Source organism: Trachurus japonicus, chromosome 12, assembly GCF_045865225.1.
Source record: "Trachurus japonicus isolate A0001 chromosome 12, Traja_1.0".
NCBI classification, from domain to species: domain Eukaryota; kingdom Metazoa; phylum Chordata; class Actinopteri; order Carangiformes; family Carangidae; genus Trachurus; species Trachurus japonicus.
Window position 1 is genome coordinate 23533330 of NC_140918.1, and position 12306 is coordinate 23545635.

A 12306-nucleotide genomic window follows, 5' to 3' on the forward strand; every position below is an offset into this window, starting at 1 on the left:
ACTTGGAAAAAGATCTATTTTTGTACAAAGGTAATTTTATCCCTTGCTTATGTGCTTTGTTCTTTGCCTTTTCTTCTGTGGGCTGTTGTATACGTTGTGGAAAAGCTTATTCGACGAGGCAAGAGAACATTTTCAGATTATTAAATGAGAGGAATAGTTGGCTTTGGCACCTTGGTAACTGTGTCGCCTTTACTTCGCCATTTTTCAACCTGTCGCTGCAAGATGGGAATGTCTTCATTATATTTTTGTCTATTTTTAAAAAGGAGGTGGAATTTTTTGTCATCTGTTCTTTGTGGGTTGTTCTCTGATGTTCTTTCATGGACAGAAAAAAAAAGTTATTAAAAAACTTTCAAGTGAAGCTCGACTGACGCTGAGTTGAGTCACTTCCCCAACGACGACAACGACGACGACAACACGTTTTCACTCACGACTCACAAACATGAAACATACAAAAACTGGTTTTATTAAGTTGCAGGTCATATGTCATCATATTCCACAAAAATCCAGGTTAACTATAGAGAACAGAGGCTGCTGGCTTCATGTGCAGAACTATGAGCTAATCAGAAAGCAGAGATTATTTAAAAAAAAAAAAAAAAAAACACACACACAGAGACAGCTAAAATAATCACAGTACATGACGGTGTACTATGTACGAATCCTACAACACAAAAGAAACGCATTTGGTCACTGAGGTGAGCTATGAAACGTCAACACCAGTTCAAGGCTCCAACACAAGTGTAGAAAAACTAATATGTAGATATTAGTGATTAAAACTGTCCGTGTGTTATTATGTGACATCACACTCTTGAGGTGATTTGGACTTTCCTGTTCTGAACATATATGATGTTATGGCACAGCACTTACTTAAGGTCTGACATTTGATATCAATGAAAGAAAGAATAGTAATCGTGGCACCACTTGAATGAATAAATAACAGACAAAAAAAGGGCCTTAGGGTTTTTTTAATGTTTTTTTTTTTTTACTTAAAGCTCAGTTTTGAAGTAATTTAGACAGAACTACACAGTTACACAGACAACAGATTAGTTTGTTTTTTTTTTCCCAAAGAAAGGCCAAATTATCATCAGACGTATATTACAAGGGAGATGTGTGTGTGTGGGAGCTGGTATGAAGCAATAACATGCAGTGTTAAAAAATACTGAAGCACCAGAGCCGTGTGGTAGATTGGAACAAGTCACCCATTTGCCTTCTGAGACGACAAAATCTGGTACCAGAAGGAGAAAAAACCATAAAAACTGATGAAATATCTCGGGATGCGGGAGGAACACGTCTGCTGCTGCGGGAAATCGCCTCGGCTGATGTTGTGCGTTCAAGTGTGTGTGTGCGTTGTGTGTGTGGTTGATGCATCTCATCGTTCGGCTCTCCGTGCTGAATTTCATTACCTAAGAGCCGTCTGCACCCAGCAGGTGCTCTCTGTTAGAAAAAAAGTCCTCTTTTCTTACAACAAAATGTAGGAGAAAAAAAAGAAAAAAGAAAAGAAATATGAATGGGCCCCAAAAGATCCAGAGGGCTTAGCAGTCGCTTTTCCATAGCTTGATGGTTTTGTCATTTTCTAAAGCTGCGGATGCGATGATGTTCTCTGTTGGGTGGCAGGCAGTCGAGATGACGACGTCTGAAAGGAAGCGACCAGAGGGAAAATTGAAACGGAGTTTAGAAATGCAAATCAAAGTTTTAGAAGCACAGAGGAGCTGAGAATTATCATTTATTTACACAGTGTGTGTCTTTGCAAAACTTCAGGAGTTATCTCCTGAAGAAATGACCCACATGGTTCTGCAGCTCGATGAAATACCAACATTTAGAAGCTAAGTCAGGATTGTGTGTGTTGTACCTGTGTGGCCCTGGAGCTTCTGCACAATCTCCTTGGTCTGCAGGTTCCAGATGTAAACCATGTTGTCCTCCGAGCCCGACACGATCCACTGCAAGAGAGCAGTTCAGATCAGTAAATACACACACAGACACACACAACCTGTCCAGGTGAGTGAGTGGGTCAGAGGAGATCTTACCTTTCCACCGGTGACAGAGAAATTCGCAAATATGCAGTATTTCTCATTTTTATGGCCCGTGTACGTTTTCAAGCACTGAGGAGATGAAGAACAAATAAACAGACATGAAGCATCTCAATCAAAACCTCAAAAATATTCACCTTTGCAAAACCTGTGTTATTCTCACAAATAAACAAACATTTAAGTGATGAAAACAATCGAAATTATTATTATGAAGTCAAATTAGTGGATATTTGCACATAAATGTATTTATCACCACAGGAAACAATGTCTGTCTCAGTTTCAAAATAAAAGACAGATATAATAAATATGTATAAAACGTATAAAAAGAGTATTATGTGAAGATATTCCACATGATTTATACATGAACAGTCGTTACCTTTCCTTTGCTGTAGTCCCACAGCTTCAGCGTGCTGCAAAACAAACACACAAACATGACAACAATGTAAAAACAGACATATTTTATTCATGTTCATCTTATACCTGCTGTCAACATAAAACTGTATTATAGCTGATTATAGTCTCATGCTGCCCTCTGCTGGTGGAAACCAAAGAGAAGAAGCAGATCAACATGATTTAATCTGAAAACAGCAGCAGCGACTTCACACTCACTTGTCCAGTGTTGCAGCCAGGATGTACTTCCCATTGGGGGAGAACTTGACAAACGACACAGGAGGGTTGTCATCATCTAAAATAAACACAAGAAAAACGATCGGTTTATAGAAAATAAATTATTTTTTGTACATTTTACATCAGGAAACTGAAGGAAATAAATTGGATTTTCTGTCGTCGGTGTTTTTCAGCGTTTGCTGTAACAGATTCAACAGAACCAGGTCAAGGAGACTGGAGACGACCTAAATGTGCTGCACATACTGATGATCTTACCTATGAGTGTCTTTAAACACTGGCCTGAGGCTGTGTCCCAGATTCGGCTGCGAATGGAGAGAAGAAAAAAAACAACATCATTTCATTAGCAGTTGTTGCGTTCTTTTTTTTTTCTTTTTTAAGATCGTGAGGTAACCTGACAAATAAACTCCGATGGTGTGCAGAGCGGTGGACACACAGTGGATCAGTACCGACAGAATTCATCCCATAAATGTTTGAGACCCCCCGTCACAACACTTGACTTTCCATATGGAAGAGTTTCATCCATATTTAGTCAGCTAAATATGTTTTTGCAGTTTTTACATTCTGTCGACGGCCAAGAAAAGAGGATTTAAACAGAAGTGGCAGCAGAAGAAGAAGCCACGAGCAAAAGAAAAGAGAGAAGCAGAGAATTCATTCACGACTTGGAAGAAAGACTCGTCTGATTCCAGCACAATGACGCAGATCTGCTCCGTCTGGAGGGTTGCCAGTTCCTGTCAGAGGCAAAACCTACCACTTTTCCTTTTTTTTCTTCTTCTAATATAAGCAGTGATGATAAGAGAACTGTGTGTGATGAGTCACAGCTACAGACACACAACAACAGCAGCAGCAGCAGCAGCAGCTTATTAACTGTGTAACAGACTTTGTTATGATGCTCATAGAGCTGTAATTACTTTTCACAATCTACAAATTACCTTAAAGGGATAGTTCAACATTTTGGCAAATTGGCCCATTGCCATAATTCCTATAGTCTTAGCAGTAGGTTAGACTATAATTGTCGGTGCAAGCTATTTTTAGAACGGTGGAGCAGCTTGCGGCTCTGCTCCACTGTTCTAAACTATAACTAAAACTATAGGGATTATGGCAATGGGCCAATTTGCCAAAATGTAGAACTATCCCTTTAAAACTGAGACTCTTACAAATTAAAATGATTGAGGGTCAAACATCACAAATATTTAAAAACCAGACAACTATCTCCATCCTGTTGGTTTCTATTAGACATCTATTAGAAACAATCATAACAACATATTTGTACTCCTTCTTCTTGTTACTTCATATCTGTCTGGCTGCTCTCCCCTGATCAATGCCAACTGATAACAGATAACTAACCAATCACAGAAGCCATGCAACAATTAAGTCAGTCACACAATCCTGCATTAGCAGAGCCTGCGTAGCATCATCGTATGACAATGCTGCAGAGCTGCCAACACCGATGAGCGTTTCTGCACCAATCTAACAACACAATGGCATTTTGAATTTCATCTGCAAACTCAGCCTATCTCCCTCCTGCAGACACACAGCGCTTCTGTTTGTCACAGAGCTGCAGTGCAACATGGCTGAGGGTGAATTTACATTTGTAAATGTTTTGCAGGAAATTTGCTATTAAGCTCCATCCTACATGTTTTTATTCAAGTGGAGAGATTTTAAATCATCCATCCATTAGCTGTACTACTCAACAGTACGAGGTCACAGTACAGGGAGGTGGGGGGCGCAGGACGAGGGCGGGGTACAAAGGTGGACAAATCACTACGGACTGACATATAGAGACACATGGGACACTTTACAGAGTTTCCAATTAACCTAATGTGCATGTTTGGACTGTGGGAGGAAGCTGGAGAGCAGAACACAGAACCTTCACACTGAGAGGCAGCAGCGCCAACCACTGCACCACGCTGCCACCCCACCAATCAATCAAACTTTATTTGTAGAGCACTTTTCATACAGGAAGCAGCTCAAAGTGCTTTACGTGATAAAAAATAATAAACAGACATTTACAGACATTCGCACACCCAAAAACTAAAACACCAAGGAAATACTATCTTACATTCAACGGGGAGCATACATCAGTCCGACTGCCCAAAAGTCAGACGGCTCATTTCTCCGACTACGCATTCTACAGTGTTAAGGTTAGGTTTAGGGTAAGGTTTAGGTTAGGGCTACTTAAGTCGGAGAAATGGGAGGTTGGACTAATGGACGCAAAAATAAAGAAATGTATGGTCGGAGAAATGGGTAGTCGGACAGACGTCATGCGATCACATTCAACAATGTGTACTATGAAAAAAGATGAAATAGGTAAATGGAATAAGAAAAAAATAATAGAACTTATAACGTGACTTTCCTAATTACAAAAACCCAGGAAACGGATCCTGTGAGCACAGCGACACACACCTCCATGCTGAGCTGTGGCCAATAAGTTTCATGATCAGGGTCGTCGTATAGTTGTGAAAGGTGATGATAATTCTAGGGGCCCAGCGACCAGTGGGGCCCACAAAAAACCCCAGAAGTCTAATCTTTGTATGACTGATTTATTCTGCAAAGGATCCTGACTAATACTCATAGTAATGCTGCGTTAGCAATAAAAAACAAAGTAGGCTAAATAAAAAATTATAATACATAGGTAGTCTAAGAAAAAAAAAACTGGAAAAGTCACGAGGCAGGGGCCCACTTTAGTATTCTTTAAGGGGGCCCAGAATTCCTAGCAACGGCCCTGTTCATGATCAATAAGGTGATTAACTGACTGAGCGCTGATCTGCTAATGAGGACACAATTAGTGCTGCGTCACTAATGAGGCAACAACCACTGTCTGATATAATGCTGTTTAACAAAGTGTGTTCTCACCAGAGGCCGTCGTAGCTACTGGACACGATCAGGGAGCCGTCTCTGTTGAAATGAACCTGCGAGGAGACACACACACACACACACACACACAACATCATCATCATCATCACTGACATCATGTTGATCCTCAGTCCTGACGACTGAACTTGTGTTTGGAATTTTTAAATAATGACTTACAGCAGAGACGGGATCAGAATGAGCCGGCAATGTTTTCAAACATTTCCCAGTCTTCACGTCCCATATCCTCACACTCTCATCAAACTATGAGCAGGAAAAAAAAGAGAAAAAGAACATTCATCAGAGACATACTTCTAATGCTCCGAGTGAGCGCTTCGGAAAAGGTCTAACATCTGGTTTCCATTTACTGCTTGTTTCATGCCAAAGGCTTCGCACTCACCGATCCTGACACGATAAGATTGGACTGGGGGTTGAAGTTGCAGCAGAAGACGTAGTTGCTGTGACCTTTTAGAGTTTTTAGGCATTTTCCCTGGGTGACAGAAAAAAAAAGAGTGGAAATGTCACTTTCTGTCTGGCAGCAGAACAGAGTTGAACAGTTTTACCCCTCTTAAACCCGAGCAGAGCCGGTATCAGAGCGTCCTCAGACCAACGCAGTAAAAGTAAACCGCAGCTTCAACAGAGATTAAAAATTGAAATTGAAACAGATATGGATCCAAACGGAGCCCGTGGATTTCGTGTTGGCGTTTCATGAATGTGGAATGACACAAGAAGCTGCAACAGCGTCTGACCGGTCACACACTCTCCTGCACGGTTAGTTTGGAAAGACAAGTGAAGCTCTCTCACCGAGCTGACGTCCCAGATCTTCAGGGTTTTGTCGTCTGATGCAGACACCAGGAGGTTGGAGTCAGACGACCAGGCCACGTCAGATATGCCCTGGAACAGACGGCGTGGAAGTAAAGTTAATAACTAAATCACTGTTTTCCAACAATCCCAGTTCTCAAAACCAAAGCAAAACAGCATCAAAACCACAGCAGTTTATATCCAGAGTGGATTTTCTTCCCCTTCTCCTTTGCTCTCTCTAACGTTATGTAATAGAATTGTTACTATTTTCTATTTATCATTATTTTATCTCATTATATATTTTAAAATTTATAGTTGTGTATCAGGGTTCCCACTCTTTTCTTGAAATCATTTTCCAGGACTTTTCCAGCTGCTACAGTCTGACAGACATGTTATGCCAGACACAAATACACTCCTCGTCCCATTTATGCTTTGGAGAACTGTTTTTTTTTGGGGGGGACAGTTGTATCCTATTAACCAGTTTGTTTCTATATTTATTCTCTTCTCACCCCCAGAAGTCTGATTTAAAGATGTGCAACCTATGGCTCTAGCTTATCTATGAAAAAATCTACTACATGCTCAGAAATTATGACAAATTTATCATAGAACAACGTGTGTGTGGTTGCTTTTAAACCACACCAAAACAGCTCTCTGCTGCTCCTCTATCCGTCACTCAGAAGAGAAAACCCTCATGCTCACAGTCCAATACTGGAAACACTCATTAACTCATAGGTACTTGTTTTCTCACAGGGTATTTCTGTGGGAAAAAAAACCCTTAGTGGGGTCTGAAGAAGTCCAACAGACAGAGCTCTGGTAGCTGATGGCACAATATGATAAATAATTTTCCAAGACAACTCGAGCTTTTCCAGGACATTTGACTTTTTTGCTCATTTTCCATGACGGGTATTCCAGGATGCGTGGGAACCCTGTGTGTTTATACTGTTTTTTTTACACAATTCTTGAATACAAGTGTGAAGATTAAGTGCAGCTGTAAAAAGGGGAATGTAAATGAAAGGAAATGGATGTGTCTGTTGCTATTGAGAAAAAGAAAAACGCAGCAGTAACACTGAGAATCTGTTCAACTCACCAGTTTGTGTCCAGAGATGGTTTTCTCAAACTTGCCGTCATAAGCTCCCCAGATTTTGATGAGTTTATCAGCAGCTGGAAACAAAACAAACATTCGATCACTTTTCCTGCATTTCAGCTTATTGATCGTTCTCGTTCACTAGTGTAAAAGCGTGAAGGGAGCTCACATGAGCTGGCGAGCCACTCTCCGCTGGGGCTGAACTTGACAGAGGAGACGGCCTTCGTGTGGCCCGCTAACGTGAACTTCAGGCTGTAGTTTGGTTTGGCGGGTGCCGACTGTCAATGAAAACACAATGTGACATTTAAAACTCACCGCCCACACTGTGACAAGCGACAAGCCACACATTTGTGTTTCCGAAACAACATCACAGAAAAATATATTATCAATCTCACATAAAAAAAATGACAAAGGATCGATCAATCAATCAATCAATCAATCAATCAATCTCCCCAAAAATAAACAGATGCTGTGGGGAAACACCTAAAACATTGAATGAATCCAAACCTTGCTCTGACTGGCGGAGGCTGATGATGATACTGGAGGTTTCGTATCAGTCTCTGGTTTCTTATCCTCTGTTGCCATGGTGAAGAAATTAGCATCTATTGTGCAGGATCCTGTAGCCAGAGAAGAAACAGACAGTGAATTACGCCAGGAATTTAATTATTTAGTCAGAAAGTGCTGTTACATCCACAGACGACAGAGGACGAGACAGTGAACACAGGTTGAGAGGCTGGAGAGGCAACATGGAGCTTCTAGATATAAACTATTTAAAATGTGAAACAGCCAAAATAAAATCTCAGACTTAACCTGTTATGTGAACACAGATACACCCCAGTATCACATTCACAACCTGGCACATAACACGACAACACAACAGAGTCTTCTGTCATTATAAAGTGTTGGATGTAAACTGTTTAGACTATGAGATCCATATGTCTAACGTTAAATGATAATTAAATGAAAATCATGTGAACCACTGACAGACATGAGCCTGTTTATTGATCTATAGCCACTGAATGTGACACTGTACTGTCTGGACTGATGCACTTTAAATCGCTGGCTTTTACCGTTGTTTACTGGCCTTTAAGGGGATTTCTCCTTTCGATTTAGCTTCTCTCAGTTAGCTTTAGCAAGCTAATGCTAACTAGCCTCATTCGTGTCTCAGGAAGTAAACAGAACCGTTTTTACACAGTAAACTCGGTCTATTTTACGTTTACCTGTAAACGGGTAAACAATCGTTTGGGCTTAATGTTGTGAAGCTGAAGCGTGATTTAAAAAAAGAATAATAATAAAAAAATCTAACAAAAGGCTGAACCGGAGCCTGTCGACCCAAACAGAGCCAGCACCGCTGCGGAGATGAGACACCGTGTCTATTAACGTACACTAGATTTTACGTCTTGCAGAAAGAAATAATAAGTCTGTGTTCAACCCACTGCTTTTATACAATGGCTAATTCCAGTGTGATCATCCAGTCTGCCAGAAATCCACTGATGGTGTTGACAAATCGCCAGAGCTGCCACGGAGGGGCCCTCCATTCAAACAATGAGAAATCAGTGTTGAGACGGTACTTACGGGGATTTGAACGCGGCTCCGCGGTCACACTGTTTCTCCTCGTAAATACTGGAGAAAGAAACGCGTGTACATGGATTCAGACGATGGTTTAGGAAGCATTAAACAACAGTCTGCTGGCTGCTGGATGTTTGTCTGCGGGAAGGAAGCTGCGAGCAGACGCGCGGAATGTGGTGTGGTGTTGGTTTGCGCATGCGCGTTGCGCACAGGAGTAACGGAAACTAATGAGGGACATTTTAAGTGTCAATTTATTTTTTGTCAACTGAAAGTTAGGCCGTTTTAAATGTGGTTTTACAGCAACCTGCTTAAGAAAAATTTATTGATACTTTTCAGTTGGATATTTAACGTGTTGTAACGTTTTGAAACGTTTTCTTACTCCTGTTCCTGTGGAGATAGAGGTAGATACTCTGGACAAACACTCCTGCAAGTCTAAGCCTCAAGTTAAGACATTTATTCTTCTGCACAGACAGTATTATGACTGTGTTGGGATGATGAAACCGGGAGACAGTTGGTCTAAGACCTGTTGGTGCAGGAGGGCAAGAAACCTGGAAGACAGAAACATGAGCTGACTCATGTGCTACATCCACCCCCCTTGTGGTATTTTATGGGTAACCCTAACCCTAATGCTCAAAGACTTTAGCCAATAAAAAATGCTGAGAGAGTCCAGCTTATGTTGCTCATGTAGATAAATAAATTGGTTAACATGAATGCTAGAGTTTTTAGCTACACGGAAATGGTAAACTGACAAAGCGCTGCTCTCTCCGTGTGATTTGCCACAATAACATCAACTATGGAGAAAATGTCAATGACCAGAGAGCAAAGTTTAAGCTTTGAGTCTGTAGCTTGTTAGTTTAGTTTATTGAAACAGGACATTATAGTGTAGCCTACATTACCAATAGTCAATTGGAAAAAAACAAAACAATGAAAAGACGGTTGTACCAGATTTAGCCCCCCCCCCCCCCCCCCCCATCTGTAGTCCCGACACTCACAATACAAAACACAATAAAATACAGATGCCAAAGAATAGGCTACACAACACAGTGCAATACAGAAAAGGCCCAAGACATAGAAAGACACAGCTTAAAGGGATAGTTCAACATTTTGGCAAATTGGCCCATTGCCATAATCGCTATAGTCATAGCAGTAGGTTCATTACCTTTAATTGTAGGTGTAAGCTATTTTCAGTACGGCGGAGCGCAGCAGCTGGCTGCTCAGAGCTACGCTATGGAGGCTAACGGAATTTCTTGGTTTCCCTCATTAAACTCATCAAATTCAACATCCCAAAACTCCACAGCGCTTTTGTAGACAAGTTGTGAGCTGCACAACCACCACGCTATGAGATAATGACGGAACGATACGAAACTGAGCCGTTTTCGAGGTAAATTCATACAAAACCGCTGATGCGCGTTGCGTTCAGGGACAGTTTTTCAGCAAGCAGTCTCCGTATTTACCCTGTATTTACCTCGAAAACGGCTCCGTTTCGTATCGTTCCGTCATTATCTCATAGCGTGGTGGTTGTGCAGCTCACAACTTGTCTACAAAAGCGCTGTGGAGTTTTGGGATGTTGAATTTTATGAGTTTAATGAGGGAAACCAAGAAATTCCCTTAGCCTCCATAGCGTAGCTCTGAGCAGCCAGCTGCTGCGCTCCGCCGTACTGAAAATAGCTTACACCTACAATTAAAGGTAACGAACCTACTGCTATGACTATAGCGATTATGGCAATGGGCCAATTTGCCAAAATGTTGAACTATCCCTTTAACACAACGGCACCACACACACGGGCCACACCTGTTACCCCGTGGGCAACCGGGGGACTACGGCGGGGCCGATAAAGTGCATGGAGTTTGCATGGTGTTCATTTTTCTAAAAAGCTATGATATTTTTTTTTTGTTTTTACAGTTAGGTGTGAAAAGGGGGCTTTTACTTTGAAGGACATACAATTTATGAGGTCAAATGACCAAGATATCCTGTTTGCCAGTTCCTTTTGCTCATGGACATTTGCCATGTAAACATCATTGTGTGGGGCTCCCGAAGACTGTCTTTTATTCAGAATTTTGGAAAATTTTCATCAAATAAAAAATTGAAATCACTATAAACTTTATTTTTTTTAACATTTAATTCAGTTTTGATGTAATAGTATTTTTGTAATATGCTAAAATACATTTGTTGCCACATGGCAACAGTATGCAAATATGGAAAATTCCTGGTGCATTCAACGCAATGGAGTCCCATTGACTTACATAGCATGAACCTACCCTGAGACTATGTTTACAACCTTTTCTTATATTTTAAAGGTAAAAACATTATATATTTTTTTTATATTTTGTGAAAGGTATTTTGTAACATTATCTAAATAGACCTGCACTTATATCTTCTAGATAACTGAATGAAATGAAATAAAATGAGTGATTCAATGTACTTCATTGAGACGGGTTCCAGGTTCCAGGTTCTCAGACATTTTAGATAACTGTTGAAATTATACAATGTTTTTATTGTATAAATGTTTGTTTGTTAGTTTTGGTTGAGTATGAGATGGATTTGTTGAGTGTTGCTTTAAATAAAATTAGTTTTTGGTCAAAAATGTTGATTTTATGGGACTTTCCACAAATGCATATTGTTGCCATATGGCAACAATTTACCAACGACCCCCCCTTTAAAAAAAAATTAAGATTTTTAAAAAATATTTCTGTTATTTAGACAATTTTAAGTAATAAAAACATGCAAAACATTTTTTACCATGCCTTAGTAATATTTCATAGCCTAGAAATCTAGACGCACCCTAGCAGCAGTAAAAAATATTTGCTCCGTAGGTGGGTCTAGAAACGAGCCATAGGAACTTTTTGAGTCTCGAACACCGTTTGTGTTCACCAATCACAGCGCTCTATCTGTTAGAGAGTCGTTGGGCGGGCTTAACGCGATGACGACATACATTTTAATTGGCTTGTCAGGCTAACATCATCCTGTTCTTTGCTCTGATTGGTCGTAGCGCTACCCTATTGCGTGCAGAGGCAGTTTGAAAGACAGCCTTCATCCCGCCCCCTGGATTGAGCCGAGGTCTACCGGTCGTTGCCAGACTATACATTTTAATAGTCTGGCTTGTCAGGCTAAATATTTCATGCAATAGAGGGTTAAAGTGCTGATAAGTTAAAGTGCTGGTTAGTTAAAGTGCTAATTTTCTAGAATAAAGTGCTGTTTTTCCCATTTAGGATAGTTAAAGTGCAAGATGCTCGTAGCACCAGGGAGAAAGTCTAGTTAGCTGAAAGTGGTAACTGTTCAGCAAATGTTAGAGCTCTATTTTGTAATGGTCTTTATAGGCCTGTGGACAAATTCATATCTTGCAGCTACGT

General features: G+C 40.6%; 1 protein-coding gene across 1 annotated transcript; it reads right to left on the reverse strand.

The window, feature by feature from the left end:
• Positions 1-442: 442 nt before the first annotated feature.
• wdr5 (WD repeat domain 5) lies at positions 443-9171 on the reverse strand. The gene is made up of 14 exons (XM_085793876.1): positions 8962-9171; positions 7894-8003; positions 7556-7664; positions 7390-7463; positions 6306-6395; positions 5902-5991; positions 5682-5765; positions 5505-5560; positions 2907-2953; positions 2634-2709; positions 2401-2434; positions 2022-2096; positions 1847-1934; positions 443-1630 (listed from the first exon to the last, which is right to left on the reverse strand). Exons 2-14 carry the CDS (start codon positions 7969-7971, stop codon positions 1530-1532), a joined length of 1002 nt encoding a protein of 333 aa, XP_085650002.1. The 5' UTR covers positions 7972-8003; positions 8962-9171; the 3' UTR covers positions 443-1529.
• Between the last annotated feature and the right edge of the window lie 3135 nt (positions 9172-12306).